At 61.6% G+C, this 23,725-nt stretch overlaps 2 protein-coding genes across 4 annotated transcripts in view; one reads left to right on the forward strand and one right to left on the reverse strand.

Annotated features, from left to right (window-relative positions):
* Positions 1 to 13,144, forward strand: part of IP6K3 (inositol hexakisphosphate kinase 3) — a 27,602-nt gene extending 14,458 nt beyond the window's left edge. For all 3 annotated transcript variants that reach the window (XM_066359631.1, XM_066359633.1, XM_066359632.1), the window contains 5 exons: positions 607 to 933; positions 7,172 to 7,400; positions 8,497 to 8,669; positions 9,605 to 9,780; positions 11,655 to 13,144. In XM_066359631.1, the coding sequence (XP_066215728.1) occupies positions 735 to 933; positions 7,172 to 7,400; positions 8,497 to 8,669; positions 9,605 to 9,780; positions 11,655 to 12,110 (1,233 nt within the window). In that variant the 5' untranslated portion in view covers positions 607 to 734 and the 3' untranslated portion in view covers positions 12,111 to 13,144. The remainder of the gene's footprint in view (positions 1 to 606; positions 934 to 7,171; positions 7,401 to 8,496; positions 8,670 to 9,604; positions 9,781 to 11,654) is intronic.
* Positions 12,294 to 21,821, reverse strand: LOC136388490 (basic proline-rich protein-like). Its single transcript, XM_066360316.1, has 6 exons — positions 21,795 to 21,821; positions 18,671 to 21,511; positions 18,446 to 18,588; positions 17,792 to 17,873; positions 14,082 to 14,180; positions 12,294 to 12,410 (listed from the first exon to the last, which is right to left on the reverse strand). The coding sequence occupies exons 1-6, from the start codon at positions 21,819 to 21,821 to the stop codon at positions 12,294 to 12,296; spliced, it is 3,309 nt and encodes a 1,102-aa protein (XP_066216413.1).
* Positions 21,822 to 23,725: the final 1,904 nt, after the last annotated feature.

Genomic DNA, 23,725 nt, shown 5'->3' on the forward strand with positions numbered 1-23,725 from the left:
CCGATTCGGTCCCTACCTCCGCGAAGTAGGCATCATTACTGTCCCATTCCACAGATGGGAACACTGAGGCCAAGAGCGGTTTAGTAAATTCCCGTGGTCACACAGCGATGATGTTGTGGAGCCATGGTGGACATCGATGGTGCCCAGCTGGGCTATACAAAAGTCGTGCCTGCGCCCCAAACCCTGGCTCGATGCTGAGTGGCCCAACGGCCAGGACCCTGCTCTCTCTCTTCTTGGGGCTGGGATCAGCGTTCCCCAAGGCAGGCAGGCAGGCAGCGTGACAGGAGAAGTTAACACACAGCCCTCTGAACTCTGGACGCCTATGGTTATGTCTATTGTTTGATTTCTTTTTAAGTTGGAATATTTAAGTGTAAAAGGTACCGAAAGTATATTTAGAGAAGTCTCCCTCTCTGCCCTGCTGCTCCCCTGGAGCCAACGGCTGCTAGTAGTTTCTGGTAACAGATTATTCCAGCAGTAGTCTGTGCCTGTTCGCAGTCTCGTTTCACCGCCCTGGGTGGTGGCTGGGGGCTGGGGGTGCTTCCACGTGCTGACCCCACCGCTCTGTCCGGCGGGCTCACATCATTTCCACCCTCCTCTGCCTTCCAGGGGCCCTGCCGACAGCCCGCCGCTGGGAGGACAGCTACGCTGTGACAGCGGCAAAGGTCAAGGAGAAGGCTGAGAGCCTGTGACAGCCCTGCCTTGCGCCCTTCAGCTGATCCGTCCTGCTTCAGGCCATGGTCGTGCAGGACAGCACGGAGGCCAGGGACGCCGCGATGGGCGTGCTGCTGGAGCCCTTCCTGCACCAGGTAGGGGGCCACCTGAGCGTGATGAAGTACGATGAGGACACCGTGTGCAAGCCCCTCGTCTCCCAGGAGCAGAGGTTCTACGAGTCCCTGCCACTGGCCATGAAGCGGTTCACCCCGCAGTACAAAGGTGAGTGTCCAGGCGGCGGACAGGGACATGGACCAGGCCACTGCACTGGGCCGGCTCGTCTGCACACACCCACCCTTTCCTCGAGCTCCCACCCGCTGGCTCTGGTGTGCGTGTGTGTGTGTGCGCGTGTGTGTGTGTGCTGGTTGCCATGGAGACGCACCCCTCTTCTGCAGCCTTGTTGGCCTTCGCTGTCCTAGTTTCTCTGAACTCCTCAAGTCTCTGGGTCTGGAGTATAATAGCACTTGGAGTCTTGCCAAATTAGCTCAAGCCACTCAGCTTCGAGGAATTCAGAGTAGAATAAAATGGGGCATTTTGGCCTGCGCTTTGGGAGCGCGTGGTCCTGTGACCATGGCAGGTAAACCCAGGGCAGGCGGGACCTCCTTCACCCCCCACCCCCCCCAACCCCCGCTGGAGACCGAGGTGGGGGGCGGGGCAGCGGCCTCGGGCCCAGGACAGGTAGGACAGGACAGGAGGAGCGAGACAGAGCAGATTTAGGAAACTGGAATCCTGCCCTCATCCAGGGGCCAAGCCAAGGGCTTGGGCTGCCCTCCAGTGGGAACAGGGAAAGCTGGGCGCAGAGCACTGAATGTTCTGATCTGAGTACGAGGTAGGTTCTGGGGGAGAGAGCGGCCCGGGGTGGGGTGGGGGGTGACGCCTATTTTGGATCTCCAGGCAGGGCCTCCGGGATGTTCTGTCCAGAGACAGTTTTCTGTGAAGGTGGTTCACTGGGCGCAGGGCACAACCCTGCCAGCCGCCGCCCCACCTCCTTTAAAGGGTTTTAGATGTTGTGACTGTAGCTTCTGCCCTCCTTGTCCAAGTACACGTAGTGAAAGCGATGATAGCATCCGAGGGAGTCAGTCAAACATCCGCTTGCATTGCCGTGACGGAGATAACGACGGGGCCTATCAACGTCGGTGGTTCTCAGTGCCATCCGAGACCGCCAGCTTTGCTGGAATACCCAGAGTGTGTGCGCGCGCGCGCGTGCGCGCATGTATCTGCTGGTTCCCGGACCCGTCCCAGACCTGGGAATCGGAATCCCTGGGGTTAGAGCCTAGGGATCCAGCATGCTCCAAACTGAGACCCGGTGGTAGGGGGCCACGGCCTGAGCGTGAACGCGTCGCTTCAGTCCCAGCGGGCAGGCCCCCCGAGAGTCTGGGACAGGACACTGAGAGATGGGGTACACAGCTGGAGCTGTGCATCCCCGGGGGCCTTCTGGGGCCCGGGGCCGGGGCTGCCTCTGGCTTGTGAGTCACTGCCCGTCTTGTCAGGGCATCCACTGGAATTAACATCTATTTTCGCAACTGTGTCCAACTCAGCAAAGGGGTGGTAGGTTCTTGCGCAGGGTAGCCTCCTGCCTGCGGCAGTTCACGCTCCTTCAACAGGGCTACGGGGCTCAGACAGGCCGCCCGGGCAGGCAGACAAAACAGCAGTGTGCCCGAGACAGGCTCCAGACTCCACCCCGCTGCTTCCTGTGCCCTGTCCGCACTTAGCCATTCCTCTGGGGATGGGCCTCCTCCCCTCCTCCTCTCCTCTCTGCTCTCTCCTTCCCCTTTCTGGTTGTATCCATCCGCAGATCCATCCGCCTTGGGGTTCTGCTACGGTGATAGAATAATTTGAGCCGCGTTGGCTCGCACCACCGGCCACGGGGAGCGCTTCAGTCTCTGCTCTGGGCTTCACTCAGGAGATGCTGTTTCCAAAAAGCTGCATCAGAGAACTGCAGACACACACACACACACACACACACACACACACACACACACACGAGGTGGGACCCCACGCAGCCCCCTGCTGGGGGTGACAGTGAGGCAGAGCCCCCGGGCGGAAACACTGACCCACTCTCTCGCCACCACCTCCCAGGTCCCACCCAAGGAAACGCACGTCTACGGGGACACTAGAATACAGCCCAGAAGGGGACCCTCCCTCAGATTCCCAGGGCAGGTAGCTGAGGTCAGATGTTAGTGGGAAAGGGACCCTCAAAGGGCTCTCCAGCTGTGCAGGGGTCTCATTTCACCCTATAAGAAAAGTAACCTCAGCTAACATCAGCGCTCCCTCGGTGCCTCACAACTAAGTAGTTGGCAGATATGAACTCAGTCCTAGCAACAACCCTCTGAAGTAGGGGCCATTATTATCATCCCCATTTCACCAGTAAGGAAATAGGCACAGAGAGGTTACTTGTCTTGCCTCAGGGCACACAGCCACGATTCAAAGCCCCAAAGTCTGACTCCTGAGTGTGGCTTTTGGCTCCACCAGTGACTCTTACTGAAGAGATAGATACCTCAATGCCATTGTTCAGGGGGTCACCAGGCCCAACTGAGGAAGGGGACATGACTTGCCCAGGGCCACTAAACGAGTGACCTCAGGTCAGGGGGACTCAAGTGCCTACAAGGCTGTGGTAGGGGTCTTCCTCCCCACTCCCCCACCTTCGGAAACAGCCCAGAGAGGGGGACTCTTTCTGACATGGCCACTGCATGGCGCGGTGCCCGCCTCTCCCGGGAGCTCCCCCTGAACTCTTTGCTGAGCTCCACGGGTATGACAGCACCGTGGGGCTGCGTCCCTCTGCCTCCTGGTCCACCTGTTGGCTTTGGTGAGCAGGGACATGGTCCTGGGTTGAGCTGGTTCATGGATGAGACAGATTCGTATTACAGACAGCGGTGACAGAACACTCTCATGAGCTTAAAAATAAACACATGACACAGGTGGCCAAGGAAGCTGCCCGGCCAAACCGAAATTGCCGAGACGTCCTGGGCCTGTCAGTCACCGCAGTGCGCCCTCCTGTCTGCCCAGGTGACAAGGTCGAGGCACAGTGGCAGGTCGAGGCGCTCGGGGATGACTCTCACTGGGCCCCCACTCTCCAGGCAGGGACAGCGCTCTGGGGACCCATGGGCCTCCGAGGCCTGGTCCTCATGGACACGCAGGGCCAGCTGGGAACTAGGGCAGGGCCAACTCACTCTTGGTGAAAAGAACAATCCAAACCCCTAGTTATTTGGATTCTACTGACACGCTGTTCCAGTCAGCGGCCGGCAACTTGAGACAGCGTGCGAGTCCCTGTCAGCTCCGGGTCCCAGGCTTCAGAAGGAAGGCTGGCCGAGTCGTAGAGGGCAGTGTGGGAGGACAGGAAGACAGACGGACGGAGACAGCGTGCGAGTCCCTGTCAGCTCCGGGTCCCAGGCTTCAGAAGGAAGGCTGGCCGAGTCGTAGAGGGCAGTGTGGGAGGACAGGAAGACAGACGGACGGACACAGCGCCAGCCAGAGGCACACACGAAGACAGAGCGAGGAGGCAGGGACACGGAGCCCGGCTGAGCAGCTCTGACAGTATGAGAAATAGAAATGACTTTTGGATTTTATTGGCTTTGGGTTATCTGCACCTCTGCTCGCCTCCATTTATTTACACACTCAGAACGAATGAGATCAGACAGGAGCTGGAGCCAGAGGAAGTCAAGTGAAGGTCACATTTCTCATCGCTCGGGCCCAGGCTCCCCAAGACCGTGGTGTCTGGCAGGCCCATCAGCACAGCCTCATGAGCGGCAAAGGCCAGGGGGCCGCCCGGTGGTAACTTGAACTTCACAAGATCCGGAAGGGCCTTGCCCTCGCCGCACGCTCTCCTGGCCTCCCCCGGGGTGCAGGCCAGCGAGCTCTCCCCCTGCCTGCACATGGAGGGGGGCTTTGGGGCCCAGCAACGGTTTCCAGGTCAGGGCCCCTCCCTAGAACAAGCACGGCGACCCTCCCACCAGGAACAGAGGGCTGGCTGGCCACAGAAACCCCGCATCCTTGTGTTCCCAGCCCCTGCACTGATGACCGCTCACAGGACAGTGGGATCGCAGCTTCTGTGTTTGCTCCACCGGACAGAATGACCAGAACAAACGTGACTGAGGACACAGCGGGGGTGCCCTCACCCACACGTGGGTAGTCACAGTGTGACAGCACGGAGTCTCCCTATAAAGTCCTCAGCTCCCGCTGACAGCCTGCTCCTTCTCCCACACCCAGGTCTGGTGTGGCTTCTCCGAGCGCTACACCGTGTGGCCCTGGGCAAGCTGTTCGGTCTCTCTGAGCCCCAGTGACCACAGTCAGCTGGGCTATTACTGCACAGCAATGAGAAACTGAAAGCCCGCAATGCCTGCGCACAGTAGGTGTGCATGCCACGGCCATCAGCCCAGCCCTCGGGAGCGGACCAGCTCTGCTGGGCTTGGTCTTAGGGACGCGTGCTGCCCTTCAGATAAACCATGAATGTCAGGGTCAGGTACAGGAGTGTCGTTATTACTTCACAGGACATAGGGGCCTGAGACGAGCTGAGGAAAAGCAGCGTTTGAGCTGCAGAAAACAATGTCAATCTCAGGCTGCAAAATTAGGGCACTGGGAATCTGAGACGGCAGGACTGACCCGGGGAGACCGCTGAGCTGGGCACAGATGGCACTGAAGAGCGATGTGTTGAATTATGGAGTGACCCGAAAAGGAGCGTGTATACTGAGCGGCCCCAGAGGGCCAGGCAGGACATGGGCAGGAGCTCAGCTGCCCGGCCTGCTCGCTCAGCAGAAATGACCACTCACGCTGAGAAGGTGACCAAGCAGCCGGGGAAGGAAATAAATAGCTCGAGGGCAGGATCACAGGCAACCCACCCTCTCCGCCGGGTCCCAGCGGAAAGTGAGAAGTACATGACAAGGGGTCCAAGTGAAGAGCACTTTTCAAAGGACCCGTTAGCATAAGGGTGGAGGGGACAAGTGGGGACGTGAGGCCTCGGGGACCAGCAGCACTGGCGAGCTGGAACCGCCCCCGCCCCCACCCCCACCCCAGGCCTGACGGGCCTGAGTGAGGAGATGGTAGGACTGACCCGGCGAGAGGGAGGCCACGAGCACCTGAGGCCGGGTTCTTGCAGAACCATTGGTGCGGCCACGCCCCGTGCCACTGCCCGGCGCTCTGGAGGCTGGGGCCTGCTGGCTGCCTGCTGACCGCCCGGACCCAGGGACGGAGCCCAGGGGTCTGCTACCCGAGTGCGAGACCTCAAAGGGGGCGGCCACAGAGCCACACACGTGCATGCCAGGGCTGACGGGCAGCCCTGCGGCGTCCGGGACGACAGGCCCCGTGAGCGCGTGGTCCCTGGGTGTCCTCACACTCCACTTTCACAGCGGAGGGGAGGCCATGCTCGGTGACAAACACCATGGGCAGGAGGTCCTGGAAGTCAGGAGAGCCTCACAAGTCCTTCTAACAGGGAGCCAAGTTCTGCCAACAATCTCCGTGTGCCGTGCGGCCGGGCAAAGGCAACAGCAAGCAGGATGTCCGAGACAGAGCCGGAGGGTGGCGGAGGCGGGGTCCTGGGCCCCACAGGCTGCCTGAGGGGGCTTCCCAGGGGAAGCCGGTCACACGCAGACAAACGAAGAGAGAGAAAGGATGATGGAGGAGGCAAAGACAAGGGGGGAGGCGTGAATGGGCCCCCGCTTCCCTCACGGCTGCTCTGGGCAGGGGCCGCTCTCCGCAGAGGACCAGTCCTGACGCCCTGAGGTTGGGCGCAGCAGCCAGCTGGGGCGTGGCTGGGAAGGTGTGAGTGTCCAGAGAGCGGAATGCGGAGACAACGGGCCGGGCTGGCTCTGTTTAAAGGGGAAGCGGCAGAGCTAGGCAGAGGCGGGCCACCAAGCAGAGGCTGAGCCCAGGGCATCCCAAGGCTGTTGCCCACAAGCACACGGCTTGGGCTCCGGCTAAGGCAGGCCAGTCCGCACAGCCCTTCCTTGAGAGAGGAGCGGAGACAAGGGAAGGCTGACCACTGCCATTAAACTACACTTCAAAAAGATGTCACGCCCTGGCCGATTGGCTCAATGTTAGAGTGTCGGCCCAGCATGTGGAAGCCCTGGGTTTGATTCCCGGCCAGGGCACTCAGGAGAAGCGCCCATCTGCTTCTCCACCCCTCCCCCTCTCCTTCCTCTCTGTCTCTCCCTTCCCCTCCCACAGCCAAGGCTCCATTGGAGCAAAGTTGGCCCGGGCGCTGGGGATGGCTCCATGGCCTCCACCTCAGGCACTAGAATGGCTCTGGTTGCAGCCGAGCAATGCCCCAGATGGGCAGAGCATCGCCCCCTGGTGGGCATGCCGAGTGGATCCTGGTCGGGCACATGTGGGGAGTCTGACTGCCCCCTCTTTTTACTTCAGGAAAAAATATATATATAAAAAAAAAAGGGATGTCACCCATTGCTATGTGTCCACTCAGGTAAGTTCTGTCCGGTTTCTCAAGCCCTGTACCCCGTCTACTCCTCAGGGACCATCACGGTTCACCTCCAGAAAGACAGCCTGGGCCACCTCAGCCTGGTGGCCAACCCCCTGAAGGAGAACTGTGCATCCTGCAAGGTCCCCACGGGGGCGGCGGCGGCGGTGACGATCTGGCAGCAGCTCCAGCAGAGGGACAGCGGTGGCGGTGGTGGTGGCGGTGGCGCGGGCCCCCTCTCCCCATGGCAGCACGCCCAGCTGGCTCACTCGCTCCAGGAGAGGTGAGGGCTGCCGGGCAGGACCCCGGGAGCTGGGCGCTCGGTCCCCAGTGAGGACGGCACGGCTCCTGTCCGTGCCAAGGCCAGGGGCTCCCCGCCAAGGCCAGAGCTGAGAAAATGACGAATGCAGTCGAGGGCTCTGTCTAGAATCACTAATGCGACCGGGGAAAGGGACGCGTCCTCTCCGCGCCTGTCCTGCAGGGAGGGCCGGGACGCGGCCGTCTCCTTGGACGCTGACGAGCAGGCACGCACGCAGGGCCCTCTGCAGAGCGGCCGCTCAGCGCATATTTGCTTAATTAAATACCTGTGTCACCAAGACCGGGAGCCTCTCTGGGGGGAGGTGTGCAGAGCGGGAGCTCCAGATTCGGTGACACGAGGGAGAGGGTGGCTCACGTCTCTCAGAAGTCACCCTCCCTGAGCAGCTGAGATGGCACAGGGAGAGGCAAGCGCAACACTCAGTGGGGGCGCGGAGGCCAAGGCCACCGTGGTCCCTGGAGAGGTCTCCAAAACCTCTGAGGATGCCAGCTGACCATTCTCTAATGAGGAGGCTCCCTAGGGATTTTGAAAAACATTTATGGGAAAACAAAAGGGAGCTGACACAATGGAAGCACCTCCCTTCCCCAAGGAGCTCGGGGGATCTAATTAAGCGTCTTGGCCCAGCACCGGGCGGGCAGGGGGGACAGACAATGGAGGAGCCGCAATTCCCACCCACTAGGGGTTACAGCCTAACCCTCCCCCCCCCCGGGCCTTCAGATGCCCTGTGGGTTGCTGTCCCCACAGCATGTGGCCGCAATAGTAAGATAGCAGTCCAGATCACTGACAAGTCCTCTGAGGGGGTGACATAGTCTAGTGAGTTCATCTGAGTGTGGAGTCGTCCCCAACCCACCCACCCAGGAGGGCTGCGGGGTGGCCACACCTGGCTCTGGGGACGGACAGGGAGGAAGGGCGCTCTGAGGTCTGGCAGGGCCCTGGAGAACGGCCAGGGGACAGTCTGCCTCCGAGTCCAGCCCGGGAGAGCGCGGTCAGCCACGGGGAAGGGCCCCTTCCTCCAGCCCTCGGGCCGCCGCCCTGACTGTCCCCGCGACCCCCTCCCCTGCAGCCCCACCGTGCTCCTGAGGCCCAAGCTCCACCTCAGCACCCACGTGTCCTCCCTGGTGGAAGATGCCAACGGGAACCAGGCTGAGAGGAGGGGCTTCAACCCCTGGGGGCTGCACTGCCACCAGGCCCATCTGACCCGCCTGTGCACCGAGTACCCGGAGAACAAGCGGCACCGTATCCTTGCCGTGGTCCCCAGGGCAGGGCGGTGCACCTGTGGGCGGGGCGGGGCGGTCAGCGTGTCAGGGGGGAGCGATGGACCTAGAAGAAATCAGTTCTCTCCCAAAGAAAAACCAGAGATGATGAAGGAGCCAGACTAGGGATGACACGGAACACAGCGCCCCCTGTGGGCCACTGCCGTCTCTGCCGCCAGGGCCGGGGGCTCAGAGGGCTGGGGGGTGCCCTAACCTCCCTTCTATCCCTTCCTTCTGTCCGTCCCTCCAAATTCTCCCTACAGGGGGCTTCCCACAGAGATGATGGGGAGGGCGGGCTGCGGCCCCTCCCTCAGGGCAGTGCCCACCGGTAGACCCTGGGGGAGGCATCCCCCACCCCTCAGGCTGCCACGTTCTCAGGGAGCAAATTTAGGCTCGAAACGCCCCCTTCAGCACCCCCGGGCTCCTTCCGGCAAACAGGCGGCTGGTTTCACAGTGTTTACTGAGACACATCTGCATCCCTAATCCCTGAGAAGCTTTTGCAAGATAATTACTCCTCTGAAATTAATATTCCTGCAACTCGTCTCTGAAGCTAACATCGACCCACTTCTCCCAAAAGGTACTGGCCCATTCGCTGACTAGAGGTATTAGCCTTATGATTTTCCTACCATAAAATGTAAATTGGGCAAGGCCTGCCAGGGGGATTTCAGGCCTGCATTCAAATTTCAACCTCGGAGCAAAAAAAAAAAAAGGAAAAGGAGCTTGCAGATGCATCAACTCCCACCAAATAAACGGACTTGTGAGGGCGGCCTGCAGAGCCGCTGCCTGGCGCCGGGCTCGCCTGCCGCGGAAGGGCAGGGCTCAGAGCTGGGCCTTCCCGCCAGCTGCGGAGGGTGCCGCCCGCCTCCGGGGGCAGCGGCCTCCGTGTCCTTGGAATCTTCCTTAACTTACCGTGACCAGGGTTCCTGCTGCTGGAAAACGTCGTGTCGCAGTACAAGCACCCCTGCGTCCTGGACCTGAAGATGGGGACCCGGCAGCACGGGGACGACGCGTCGGAGGAGAAGAAGGCCCGTCACATGACCAAGTGCGCGCAGAGCACGTCGGCCTGCCTGGGTGTGCGCATCTGCGGCATGCAGGTGGGTGCCCAGGGCGCGCTGCGCGCGAGGTGGGCGCCTCCCGCCCTGACACCACCCGGCGGAGCTCCTCGCTTTGGGGGAGCGCCAGAGGGGGCAGCTGGGTGCCCCTCTTCCCCCCAAGGAAAGGTGCATCCTAGTCTGTGCACGCTGCGTCTTTCAAAGAGCACCTTTCAGGATAGTGGTGTCAAAACCCCACCTTTTTTTTTTTTTAAGTGAGAGGAAGTGAGACAGAGAGACAGACTTCCCACATGTGCCCCGACTAACATCTGCCCGGCAACGTCCTGTCTGGGGCGGATGCTCGAATCAACCGAACTATCTTCAGTGCCCAGGGCCAATGCTCAAAGCAATCACTCAAAGCAATCGAGCCACTGGCTGTGGGAGGAGAAGAGAGAGAGAAGGGAGAGAGAAGCAGATAGTCACTTCTCCTGTGTACCCTGACCAAGAATCGAACCCAGGATGTCCATACAACGGGCCGATGCTCTTCTGCTGAGCCAACCGGCCAGGCCCAGGAATGGCTCGTTTTTTATTGCCCAGACTCCGCACTTCCTTCCGGCTGCTCCAACATGGCTCAGTGCGGACGGGGTTGCAGAATGGGGGGTCCACTTCCTCCACTGGTTCACTCTCTCAGTCAGCCTACCCGCTCAGAGCAAAACCCGACACTGATCCGACGGTAAACGTCACAGCTGTCCTTAATTGAAACTGCCACTCACCCCTGAAGCTGGAAGTTGAGCCTATAAATTTGTTGCACATATGTCCCTTGAAAGGCTTGGGAAGCAGTCCTCAGGAGAATGGAGTGTGATGATTTGTGGTGTAAATGGAATCTCTCTCTGGACCTAAAATCTTCTGAAATGGATCTGATTTACCGAGAAAGTTGACGCCTGTCATGTATTTATGATGGCTAATTTAGCAGCCGATCTCCAACCCTCCGGAGGCAACATCAAGCGTATCATATCTTTTTGATTTTCATTTTTTCAATGCTGTTTTTCTGCAAACATATGTCATCTGAAGGCAGGAAAAGGCCCGAGAAGCTGTCTTGGCCACATAAAGGCCGCCCTTCCCAGGTGTGCCAGGCAGAGGCAAGCCAAGCCCTTCTCTGGCCGTGCCAGCCCCTGGCCGCGGTTCTGCCTGTGCCATCTGACTAGAACGGGGGTGGCTGCCGCTGGCCCCCATCAGCATCTCTCTTCCATCTGCTCCCTTCTGGTGGCCAAGCCACGACAGGGGAGGACAGAGCCAAGCTGGTGCCAAGGAGGGGCGCACCAGCCCCACAGAGCTGCCGTGCCCTTCCCTCCGCTACCAGGTCCCCCTCAGCAGCACGGGCTGTCCCCAAACTTCGTCCACACCCGATCTAGCCTGTAGTTTATCTTCAAACAGTTCCCCCCACTCTACCCCCAGAGCCATTACTGTTCCCTTTGAATCTGCAGAGAAAGGACTTGATAAACTTGGTCGGTGAAATTCTCATCGAGCTGGCTTTCCAAGGCCGTTGGCTGTGATTTCAGATTCCTACTAATGCTTTCTAGCTTGGGTTTGCTAATATCTGCAGAGGGCCAGGAGCCAGCACTTACATCGTGGTTTAGAAGTTGACATTGGAAACTCACAAGAAAGGAGGTCCAGCCCCTTTCCTCGTGGGTCGAGGGTCACCTCTGCAGGGTGAAGGGCCTTCAGACCTGCGCTTCCTAGTGGAGGTTTGCGCAGAAAGCCCTTTAGATGTGAGACTAAACGGTGCTCGACCGAAGCTCATTGCTCTACCCGTCTCGCCCGTTCCTGCCCTGCATCCCCTGGCACTGCTTAGACGTCGCCTTAGCTTGCCACGTGGCAACTGCAGCGGGTGCCGCCTTTCGTCTGTAATGCTTCTCGCTTTCTCTTTTTCACACAAGGTTTATCAAGTCGACAAGAAGCACTTCCTCTGCAAAGACAAGTACTATGGAAGGAAACTCTCCGTGGAGGGGTTCCGGCAAGCCCTGTACCAGTTCCTGCACGACGGCACCCGCCTCCGGACCGAGCTGCTCGGGCCCATCCTGGGCCGGCTTCGGGCGCTCCTGACGGTCATCAGGAGCCAGAGCTCCTACCGCTTCTATTCCAGCTCCCTCCTCATCATCTACGACGGGCAGGAGCCGCTGGAGGGGGCCCCGGGCGGCCTGCAGCCTCAGGAGGCTCGGCAGATTGGGCACGGAGCTCTCCCCATGGTCGACATCCGGATGATCGACTTTGCTCACACGACGTACAAGGGCTCCTGGAATGAGCACACCATCTACGACGGACCGGACCCGGGCTATATTTTCGGCCTGGAAAACCTCATCCAGATCCTGCAGGACATCCAGGAGGGCGAATGAGACTTGTTGGGCCTGTCCAGATGTTTCCGGAGTCCAGATCTTAAAAAGGGACCTACTGGTAGCGAGGGTAGTCTAGACACCCCTTTAGATATCTTCGTAATAACGAAATCTCCGTTCATAAGCTGTCCTGTTATGTGGCGGGCTTTGTGAGAAGCTGCTGAAGAAATTGGCCCTGGAGAGAATTCACGCGCCCTGGGGGGGCTTGTGCTGACGCTGGCCTCCGCAGACGGCAGGCTGGCCGCTGGCCCGAAACAGCAGCCCGTGGAGTCGGCTGCAGGGGCGCATGCGGCAGAGGCACCCCTAAATCGCGTCAGAGGCGGCGTTACAGTGAGACTCTGCAGTGCCAGCATCTAAAACTGTTTCTTGCTGTCACGCTGCGGTCCTTTGCAAGCTGTGAGGCAAGGAGAAAACCTTACTTGAAGAAGTCCTGGAGAGTGAGGTCACGCACTCCTGGCTCTCTGCGCGCCTGAGCTGCCCGGGGTGATTCACGCCCCTCACCTTGCTAGGAGGCACTGGAGGTGGGACAGGATGGAATGGGACAGATCTGCCCACCTCACCAGCTTTGTGACCAGCTCCCGGACAGTCGAGGACAACCCCAGGCACGGCACTGGCGAAATGACACCCCGGGCTCTCTCTAGCTTTGCCTTTGGAGACAAAGGTCTCTTTACAGACTTCCAAGTACCTATTGGAAGCAATGATTCTGCCAGAACCTGACCTCCAAATGGGCCGAGTCGGGCGGTGACATGCAGCTTCCGGTGGAGGAGACTCCACCCGCTGCCCAACTACACTCTAAACTTCCTGTTTATTTACTGTGGGGGGGGGGGGGGGCAGGGTCCGAAGTGAGGAGCCTGGAGGACCAAGGAAGCCAGGCGCAATGTTTACAAGCCCCGGGGACAAGTGTAAAGATGGAACAAAGCAAACAGTTCTAATTAATTCCTTCTTCTGCGTGTGGAGGGAAATCTATTACAGTGCCCCTTGTGTCCGGCTCTGAGATACGTTACCCAATTAGGGAAATAAATTTGTTAATAAAATTGCTGAGGTCACCAGTGATTATTCGGTGTGCCTTCTTGTCTACCCTTTCTCTTGATTTATTCTGACCATCACACTGCACAGCAGCTCCGATTTATGGGTGAGTCGAGGAGGCAGCCGGAACGGCGGGCCGACTTCCCGCGATCCTTCCGGGAACGCGGTGGGAAACCGGGCTGGTAAAATGTTTGTATCACCGGGCAGGCTCCAGAGCTGAGAAGTTGAGCGGTCCTTTCTTTTGATCCTTAGTGCAAAATTAAATCATTTCTGGGTTCTCATGGCTACTTACTATCAACTTTTCAAAATCCACACTGTTAAAAGTGTTTTGGATAGCAATTTGTTTTGTTTTTTTTACTTTCTACGATACAGTGCATGGCTTTCAAAGCAAGTAAACTGCCCTCATTACGTCTGGCAGAGGTTCTGACGTGGTTCATTTGCATGCGCTGCGCCCGCCCACGGAGGGAGGACCCAGTCAAAGCCTGTTGGGCGGCAAAAGGGAGTCCCCCGAAAAAAGGGAGTCCTCCAAAAACTAAACATCTGCTAATGCACAAAATGGAGCCCTAAATGCTCCTTTTTCTGAGCCACTTCTTTGCTTGGGAAAGTGGTCCCACATCAACAAGTCCGAGGTCCCTGGCTTGGCTTCTGATTCCACTACGGTTAGCAGCCCTGGGTTTGGTGGACTTGTCTGAGGGTGTGGCCGAACGGTGGGCCGGAACCGAAGTCTTTCAGGGCTGGCCACCCACCTCGCTAACTGTGCTGGCTCCTTCCCGCCCACGGGAGGCCCCCTCTCTTGGCTACTCCTTTACTACACGGTGCCCTTGACGTGTGGCCTTCTTCCACCTCTGCAAATCATTCGAGGCCCAGCCTGAATCCCCACCCCTCCTAAAGAGGCCCCCATAGAAGTGCAGCTTTGTAAGGACGAAGCTGGCTTTGGACCATCCTCACGAGACTGCGGCACTCGGAGGGGTCACCGTAGTCGGGGGCCTTGTGTAAGCTCTGCAGATTCAGCAACTCAGCTGAACGAGCCACCCAGTTATTGCCATTCTGGGCAGAGGGAGAAGAACAAAAAGGAACAGAAAGAAGAGATGATGGGTGTGTATGCCTCTAACCTTTGGTCTGGGTTTACTTAAAAATGACCAAAAAGGCCCCTGGCCGGTTGGCTCAGCAGTACAGCATCGGCCCGGCGTGTGGAAGTCCTGGGTTCAATTCCCAGCCAGGGCACACAGGAGAAGCACCCATCTGCTTCTCCACCCTTCTCCCTCTCCTTCCTCTCTGTCTCTCTCTTCCCCTCCCGCAGCCAAGGCTCCACTGGAGCAAAGTTGGCCCGGGTGCTGAGGATGGCTCCATGGCTTCTGCCTCAGGTTAGAAAGGCTCCAGTTGCAACGAAGCAATGCCCTAGATGGGCCGAGTATCGCCCCCTGGTGGGCATGTCGGGTGGGTCCGGCCGAGTGCATGCGGGAGTCTCTCTGCCTCCCTGCTCCTCACTTCAGAAAAATACAAAAAAAAGAAAAAATGACCAAAGGGATGAGACAGCCCAGGTACCCAAACACCAGCTGTCCTTGTGAACAGCTCTTCACTGTTGGTCTCTCTGCTCCGCGTTGTGGAAGAGCCAGCTCTTGGGGGCTTGGGTTCTCATTGAGGAAGCAAGAGCCACACACGAGTCACACACGTGAGCCACACACAGGAGCACACAAGACAGTGCCCAGCGGACAGAGGATGGCGCTGAGTGGAGCCGGGCGCAGTCCTACCACTGAGAGCTGATGTTTGCTGAGAGCAGAGGCGTCACCGAAACCGCTGGAGGGGTGAGACCGCACTCATCTGGACCCGGAGGGGTAGCGGGGGTGGGGGCGGAGCTGGGGGAACGGAGCGGGGACGGGAGGGAAGCACGTTCACCAGTCTGTGGACAGACCAACCCACTCAGAACGGGGGTTTTGTGGTTGGGAAGAGTAGACATGAAGAAGGGAGATATGGAGTGACCCCAATGGTGGGGACACTTAAAGATCTGGTCAAGTAGCTCGTTTGTTTATTCCTTCCTTTCTTCCTTCCTTCCTCTCTCCCATCTATCCATCCAACAAGTACTTCCTGAGTGCCTGGCACACACCGCACAGTGCTAGTGCCTGAAGTGTAAGGGTCAACACGCTTTAACTAAAAAAATAATAAATTTTTAAAAATAAATAAAAATACATAGCAAATCAAAAACAAAAAAAGATGTTCCCTTAAGCACCTTATGACTGGACGAGAGGGTCCAGACCTTCACGTGAAACCAGCATGGGTGCTCCGACCAGGGGCGGGGCCGCTGGCTCAGCCGGCGGTGCTACCAGGGGGCAGAGGCCGAGAGACCCGCTGCCGCATGGGCGACCGCAGAGCTGGCGTCTGGGCCGTGCCGGGAAAGCGGGACAAGTCTGCAGGGCGCTAAGAAGGGCAGGTGTTCCAGGAAAAGGACTGATACACACGGGCGTGGGGAGCCCAACCTTCCCTTCAGGGATGTGACTTGGGTCGGCCACGGAGGGTTGATGTCCAGGGGCCCCAAGACAATACAGTGGAAATGGAGAACCGAGAAGCCCCACCCAGAACACGGGAACAGAAAGGACCTCGGGACCTTCCGCCTCTCCAGCCCCTTCCTGCCGGGAGCACTGTCAGAGCCTCCTGGCTGGCCTCCCGCACCCAGACCGGAGCTCCCTTCTTTCCTGAAGAGCACACGGGCGCTAGGGCAGGCTGCACCGCCCCAGACAGCACAGTGCAGCACCTGTGGCTGGCCTCCCGTACCCAGACCGGAGCTCCCTTCTTTCCTGAGCTGAAGAGCACACGGGCGCTAGGGCAGGCTGCACCGCCCCAGACAGCACAGTGCAGCACCTGTGGCTGGCCTCCCGTACCCAGACCGGAGCTCCCTTCTTTCCTGAGCTGAAGAGCACACAGGCGCTAGGGCAGGCTGCACCATCCCCAGACGGCACAGTTCAACACCTGTGGCTGGCCTCCCGTACCCAGACCGGAGCTCCCTTCTTTCCTGAAGAGCACACAGGCGCTAGGGCAGGCTGCACCACCCCAGACAGCACAGTTCAGCACCTGTGGCTGGCCTCCCGTACCCAGACCGGAGCTCCCTTCTTTCCTGAGCTGAAGAGCACACAGGCGCTAGGGCAGGCTGCACCGCCCCAGACAGCACAGTGCAGCACCTGTGGCTGGCCTCCCGTACCCAGACCGGAGCTCCCTTCTTTCCTGAGCTGAAGAGCACACAGGCGCTAGGGCAGGCTGCACCGTCCCCAGACGGCACAGTGCAGCACCTGTGGCTGGCCTCCCGTACCCAGACCGGAGCTCCCTTCTTTCCTGAGCTGAAGAGCACACAGGCGCTAGGGCAGGCTGCACCGTCCCAGACAGCACAGTTCAGCACCACAGTCCAGAGAGCCTCTGCTCAACCCAGGCAGCCACGACCCAGGCTCCTCCTCACTGGGGACACCCTCTTCAACCACGAGGCCCAGCAGGTTAGACAGCACGGGGAAGGCACACCCACACGCCATGGGCAGGGGCCAGGCAGGGGGCCTTCCCTGGAGGCCGGGGGCTGCGATGTAGCTTAGTTGTGTGCCGAGGCAGAGAGAGTGGGTCGGATGAGAACCCTCCCCCTTCCATAACGTCCTTCTCCGCAACCCCACGGTACAGTGACACCTGACTCGGAAGGGGGACAAAGAGACACAAACAGCACGTGGGGAGAGGGCCTGAGGGGACAGCAGGGTCCTGGCAGTACCGGAGCTGCAGGTTCCGATCCAGAACCTTCCCCCACCATGTCCTCGTGCACTGAGTGTGCCCAGGATGCTGGCAGATTCACTTAGCATCTCCCCAAGCTCCGCTTCCTTATCTGTCCCACAGGAACTCGCCTCTGGCCCTCTGGACAGGTGCTGCAGAGGGCGGCCTGCTCTCCAGTGGGGGGACGGACAAGGACAGCGGGGGACGGACAAGGACAGCAGGGGACGGACAAGGACAGCCTGTTAGACAGCAGCCCGGCCCCCCTCCGCCCCTCCGCAGTCCCCGGGAAAGTTACTGCAGCTCCTCCACGGTGTCGTCAGGACGCCCTGGTCTCTGCGCAGCGCCCTGGCGGGCCCATCACTCTCCGCAGCTGCACCCGGGCGCGCGGGGAAGGGCAGGAAGCCGCCTAATGAAACAAATGACCAGGCAGGACCACTCATCAGCCGCTCTTCAAGATGTTGTACATTTCTGACTTCTGATTTAAATCTGCATCCTCTGTGGCCAAAAACATAAAACACAAGGCGAGGGAAAGAACTAAAATGAAGGCACGGGTGCCAAGAGTTAGAGGGGAGCAGCAGGGAGGGAGTGGGGGGAGGCTCTGGGGGGCACGGAGCTGAGCCCAGCCAGGCAGGTGGCCAGGCGGCCAGGCCGGGCTCTTCTCCTCAGGCGCGTCGCTCAGAACCTCTCCGGCCTGTTACTAAGCTGTCCTGACGTGGACGGTGAGTCTGACCCAGGAACAGAAGCCAGAAGCCTCCCTGCTGCTGTGTGCCCTCAGCTTTCCCCCTCGGCCTCCAAGATGAGTGTCTTCTGGGGGACAGGGCTGGCGTGGGGAGTGGGCCGCGGACCTGGTTTTGTATTCTAACTGTCCCTCCCAGTTGTCTCAGTGAGAGGCCGCCCTGCGCCAGGGACTGCTGTCACACAGCGACTAGTGCTGCGCCGATGACCACCAGGAGCAGGCCGGCTGCGACGTCAGCTGTGGGCCGGGGGGTCATGGAGGCCTCTCTGGGGTGACACAGCCGGAGAGCAGAGTGAAGAGAGGGAGGCAGCTATGCGTGGCCCACAGAGCTGAGGGGCCCTGGAGATTCTGGGGTGCCCCTCAGGGCCCCCGGAGGCACACATCAAACCCCCAAGCCGGTAGATTCCTGGAACAGAGCTCACCTGCAGAGCAGGCAGTGGCCACCTTGCCAGGGGGCAGCATGTGACCGACCGCCCCCGAGGCACAGCCAGACCCACTTTGTACGGTAACATATCTGGGCGTCGCAGCCAACCCTTTCCTCCGGGTGAATAAGTTAAAAAGAAGAAAAATCAGGCAATCGTGCCCCACAATACAGCTAAGTATTTAATTCCTTTTTAATGTTTGCATTATTAACACCAGCTTTGCAAAACGATTTTTTTTACTTTTTGAGCAATTTAAATGTGCAATTTGGCATCGCAATTACTGGGATCATTATAACTGAAAAGCTGAAGCCGGGCTCCCTCCCTCCGCCCCCTCTCCTCCCCCCCCCCCCCCAAGGTGCCTCGTTTCCCATAAAGAGTCTATGAAGAGTGATCTCAGATCCAGAAAGCCCCAATACCCACTCCAAACGGCTGGGGAGGAGCGGCCCTGGGGGGGCTCCCGGGGGGCCGGGGGACCACTGCACTCTGCAGGCAGTGTGGACCAAACGGCCGGGGAGGAGCGGCCCCGGGGGGGCTCCCGGGGGGCCGGGGGACCACTGCACTATGCAGGCAGCGTGGAGAGAAGGACAGCTGGGGAGGAGCGGCCCTGGGGGGGCTCCCGGGGGGCCGGGGGACCACTGCACTCTGCAGGCAGCGTGGACCAAACGGCCGGGGAGGAGCGGCCCCGGGGGGGCTCCCGGGGGGCCGGGGGACCACTGCACTATGCAGGCAGCGTGGAGAGAAGGACAGCTGGGGAGGAGCGGCCCCAGGGGTCTCCCGGGGGGCCGGGGGACCACTGCACTCTGCAGGCAGCGTGGAGAGAAGGACAGCTGGGGAGGAGCGGCCCCAGGGGTCTCCCGGGGGGCCGGGGGACCACTGCACTCTGCAGGCAGCGTGGAGAGAAGGACAGCTGGGGAGGAGCGGCCCCGGGGGGGCTCCCGGGGGGCCGGGGGACCACTGCACTCTGCAGGCAGTGTGGAAAGGACAGCTGGGGAGGAGCGGCCCCGGGGGGGCTCCCGGGGGGCCGGGGGACCACTGCACTCTGTAGGCAGTGTGGAGAGAAGGACAGCTGGGGAGGAGCGGCCCTGGGGGGGCTCCCGGGGGGCCGGGGGACCACTGCACTCTGCAGGCAGCATGGACCAAACGGCCGGGGAGGAGCGGCCCTGGGGGGGCTCCCGGGGGGCCGGGGGACCACTGCACTCTGCAGGCAGCGTGGACCAAACGGCCGGGGAGGAGCGGCCCCAGGGGTCTCCCGGGGGGCCGGGGGACCACTGCACTCTGCAGGCAGCGTGGACCAAACGGCCGGGGAGGAGCGGCCCCAGGGGTCTCCCGGGGGGCCGGGGGACCACTGCACTCTGCAGGCAGCGTGGACCAAACGGCTGGGGAGGAGCGGCCCTGGGGGGGCTCCCGGGGGGCGGGGGGGACCACTGCACTCTGCAGGCAGCGTGGACCAAACGGCCGGGGAGGAGCGGCCCGGGGGGGGCCCCCGGGGGGGCCGGGGGACCACTGCACTCTGCAGGCAGCGTGGAAAGAAGGACAGCTGGGGAGGAGCGGCCCCGGGGGGGCTCCCGGGGGGGCCGGGGGACCACTGCACTATGCAGGCAGCGTGGAGAGAAGGACAGCTGGGGAGGAGCGGCCCCAGGGGTCTCCCGGGGGGGCGGGGGACCACTGCACTCTGCAGGCAGCGTGGACCAAACGGCCGGGGAGGAGCGGCCCTGGGGGGGCTCCCGGGGGGCCAGGGGACCACTGCACTCTGCAGGCAGCGTGGACCAAACGGCCGGGGAGGAGCGGCCCTGGGGGGGCTCCCGGGGGGCCGGGGGACCACTGCACTCTGCAGGCAGCGTGGACCAAACGGCCGGGGAGGAGCGGCCCTGGGGGGGCCCCCGGGGGGCCGGGGGACCACTGCACTCTGCAGGCAGCGTGGAAAGAAGGACAGCTGGGGAGGAGCGGCCCCGGGGGGGCTCCCGGGGGGCCGGGGGACCACTGCACTCTGCAGGCAGCGTGGACCAAACGGCCGGGGAGGAGCGGCCCCAGGGGTCTCCCGGGGGGCCGGGGGACCACTGCACTCTGCAGGCAGCGTGGACCAAACGGCCGGGGAGGAGCGGCCCCAGGGGTCTCCCGGGGGGCCGGGGGACCACTGCACTCTGCAGGCAGCGTGGACCAAACGGCTGGGGAGGAGCGGCCCTGGGGGGGCTCCCGGGGGGCGGGGGGACCACTGCACTCTGCAGGCAGCGTGGACCAAACGGCCGGGGAGGAGCGGCCCTGGGGGGGCCCCCGGGGGGCCGGGGGACCACTGCACTCTGCAGGCAGCGTGGAAAGAAGGACAGCTGGGGAGGAGCGGCCCCGGGGGGGCTCCCGGGGGGCCGGGGGACCACTGCACTATGCAGGCAGCGTGGAGAGAAGGACAGCTGGGGAGGAGCGGCCCCAGGGGTCTCCCGGGGGGCCGGGGGACCACTGCACTCTGCAGGCAGCGTGGACCAAACGGCCGGGGAGGAGCGGCCCTGGGGGGGGCTCCCGGGGGGCCAGGGGACCACTGCACTCTGCAGGCAGCGTGGACCAAACGGCCGGGGAGGAGCGGCCCTGGGGGGGCTCCCGGGGGGCCGGGGGACCACTGCACTCTGCAGGCAGCGTGGACCAAACGGCCGGGGAGGAGCGGCCCTGGGGGGGCCCCCGGGGGGCCGGGGGACCACTGCACTCTGCAGGCAGCGTGGAAAGAAGGACAGCTGGGGAGGAGCGGCCCCGGGGGGGCTCCCGGGGGGCCGGGGGACCACTGCACTCTGCAGGCAGCGTGGACCAAACGGCTGGGGAGGAGCGGCCCTGGGGGGGCCCCCGGGGGGCCGGGGGACCACTGCACTCTGCAGGCAGTGTGGAAAGGACAGCTGGGGAGGAGCGGCCCCGGGGGGGCTCCCGGGGGGCCGGGGGACCACTGCACTCTGTAGGCAGTGTGGAGAGAAGGACAGCTGGGGAGGAGCGGCCCCAGGGGTCTCCCGGGGGGCCGGGGGACCACTGCACTCTGCAGGCAGCGTGGACCAAACGGCCGGGGAGGAGCGGCCCTGGGGGGGCTCCCGGGGGGCCAGGGGACCACTGCACTCTGCAGGCAGCGTGGACCAAACGGCCGGGGTGGAGCGGCCCGGGGGGGGCTCCCGGGGGGCCGGGGGACCACTGCACTCTGCAGGCAGCGTGGACCAAACGGCCGGGGAGGAGCGGCCCTGGGGGGGCTCCCGGGGGGGCCGGGGGACCACTGCACTATGCAGGCAGCGTGGAGAGAAGGACAGCTGGGGAGGAGCGGCCCTGGGGGGGCTCCCGGGGGGCCGGGGGACCACTGCACTCTGCAGGCAGCGTGGACCAAACGGCTGGGGAGGAGCGGCCCCGGGGGGGCTCCCGGGGGGCCGGGGGACCACTGCACTCTGTAGGCAGTGTGGAAAGGACAGCTGGCAGGTGGCATCAACTCCCGGCCGCTGGCGCCGGCCCAGTCCCAGCCCAGGCTGTGCCCGTCAATGTGCCCAGAATGGCAATGGGTGGCCCACAAGCCAAGGAACCCCGGCTCGGGCTCCAACCACCCACAGGCATGGGGCTGAGGGGGAGGGAGGAAGGGGAAACAGGCCAGAGGGGGCCCTAGAGCCCCTCAAAATGCTAATGTGAGCAGAAACACATCGCGCAGTTCACAGCACGGGCTTCAATCAAGGAGGCCCGGAGAGGCGGCCAGTGGGCAGCAGCATGGACCTGCAGCCAGGAACCGGGGGTTCAAGTCCAGGCTCTGCCCCTTACCAGCTGGCAGCCTCGGCAAGTCCTCATCCTCTCTGTGCCTCGGGTGCCATCTCTGTGAAATGGGGACGGTGCTGGGACCCGTCCCAGAGCCATTGTGTGAGGACTAAATGAGTCCATACGTGTAAGGCGCTAATTAATCACGATAATTCCCATCTCAAGATGAAGAACTGAAGCCCAGAGCGATTAACTAACCCGCCCAAGGCTGGCTGCCCCTCCGCCTGGACGCCGCTCGTGCCCCTTGGGTGACTCAGGCCTCTCTCACACACAAGCCTCTCCAGGTCACCCAGACCCCAGTCCAAGCTCGGTCCTAGTGGACCCAGCACCTGACCTGATCTCTCCCTGGCACTTACCACAGCGGAAATGATCTAGTTCACTCAGTCAACGGCGTCATTCGTACAAAGCACTATTACTGTTAGTGTGTGTTTGCTTCGTTGCTGTCTCCCCCCCACACACACTTAAACATGAAACCCACGGGATCGGGCTCTCCTCGGTCTTGTCACCACAGCTCAGGGCCGCTCCACGCGGGAGGGACCTGTGCAGTCACACAGGGTTCTGTGTCCTCAGGGCCAGCTCCACGCGGGAGGGACCTGTGCAGTCACACAGGGTTCTGTGTCCTCAGGACCGGGTACACGCGGGAGGGACCTGTGCAGTCACACAGGGTTCTGTGTCCTCAGGGCCGGGTACACGCGGGAGGGACCTGTGCAGTCACACAGGGTTCTGTGTCCTCAGGGCCGGGTACACGCGGGAGGGACCTGTGCAGTCACACAGGGTTCTGTGTCCTCAGGGCCGGGTACATACGGGAGGGACCTGTGCAGTCACACCGGGTTCTGTGTCCTCAGGGCCGGGTACACGCGGGAGGGACCTGTGCAGTCACACAGGGTTCTGTGTCCTCAGGACCGGGTACACACGGGAGGGACCTGTGCAGTCACACAGGGTTCTGTGTCCTCAGGGCCGGGTACACGCGTGTGGGACCTGTGCAGTCACACAGGGTTCTGTGTCCTCAGGGCCGGGTACACGCGGGAGGGACCTGTGCAGTCACACAGGGTTCTGTGTCCTCAGGACCGGGTACATACGGGAGGGACCTGTGCAGTCACACAGGGTTCTGTGTCCTCAGGACCGGGTACACGCGGGAGGGACCTGTGCAGTCACACAGGGTTCTGTGTCCTCAGGGCCGGGTACACGCAGGAGGGACCTGTGCAGTCACACAGGGTTCTGTGTCCTCAGGACCGGGTACATACGGGAGGGACCTGTGCAGTCACACAGGGTTCTGTGTCCTCAGGACCGGGTACACGCAGGAGGGACCTGTGCAGTCACACAGGGTTCTGTGTCCTCAGGGCCGGCTCCACGCGGGAGTGACCTGTGCAGTCACACAGGGTTCTGTGTCCTCATGACCGGGTACACGCGGGAGGGACCTGTGCAGTCACACAGGGTTCTGTGTCCTCAGGGCCAGCTCCACGCAGGAGGGACCTGTGCAGTCACACAGGGTTCTGTGTCCTCAGGACCGGCTCCACGCGGGAGGGACCTGTGCAGTCACACAGGGTTCTGTGTCCTCAGGGCCGGGTACACGCGGGAGGGACCTGTGCAGTCACACAGGGTTCTGTGTCCTCAGGGCCGGGTACACGCGGAGGGACCTGTGCAGTCACACAGGGTTCTGTGTCCTCAGGGCCGGGTACACGCGGGAGGGACCTGTGCAGTCACACAGGGTTCTGTGTCCTCAGGGCCCCACATCTGGTTTAATGCTCTGCCTGAAATCCTTCATAATTCTGTAACAGGAAGCTTCACGTTTTCATCCTACACGGAGCCCCCCAAATTGTACAGATTAGTCCCAGATGGGTGGACGAATGAGTGGGTGAGTGAGTGAGCAAGCCCACCCTCCCACCACGGTTGCTCAGGCTCCAAAGCCTCGTGACCCACCCACCAAAACAAAACCA

Source organism: Saccopteryx leptura, chromosome 1 (assembly GCF_036850995.1).
Source record: "Saccopteryx leptura isolate mSacLep1 chromosome 1, mSacLep1_pri_phased_curated, whole genome shotgun sequence".
NCBI classification, from domain to species: domain Eukaryota; kingdom Metazoa; phylum Chordata; class Mammalia; order Chiroptera; family Emballonuridae; genus Saccopteryx; species Saccopteryx leptura.

Bases quoted from the DNA above. Each gene is read 5' to 3' on its own strand.
- LOC136388490 (XM_066360316.1), bottom strand. From the start codon at position 21,821: ATGAGGACTTGCCGAGGCTGCCAGCTG. The intron at 14,181-17,791 runs GTGTGACAGCAG...CCCTCTGCCCAG, and splicing joins TCGGCGCAGCACTAGTCGCT to AATGGCAATAACTGGGTGGC. The intron at 12,411-14,081 runs GTGAGGATGGTC...GACGCGATTTAG, and splicing joins CCTCCGAGTGCCGCAGTCTC to GGGTGCCTCTGCCGCATGCG.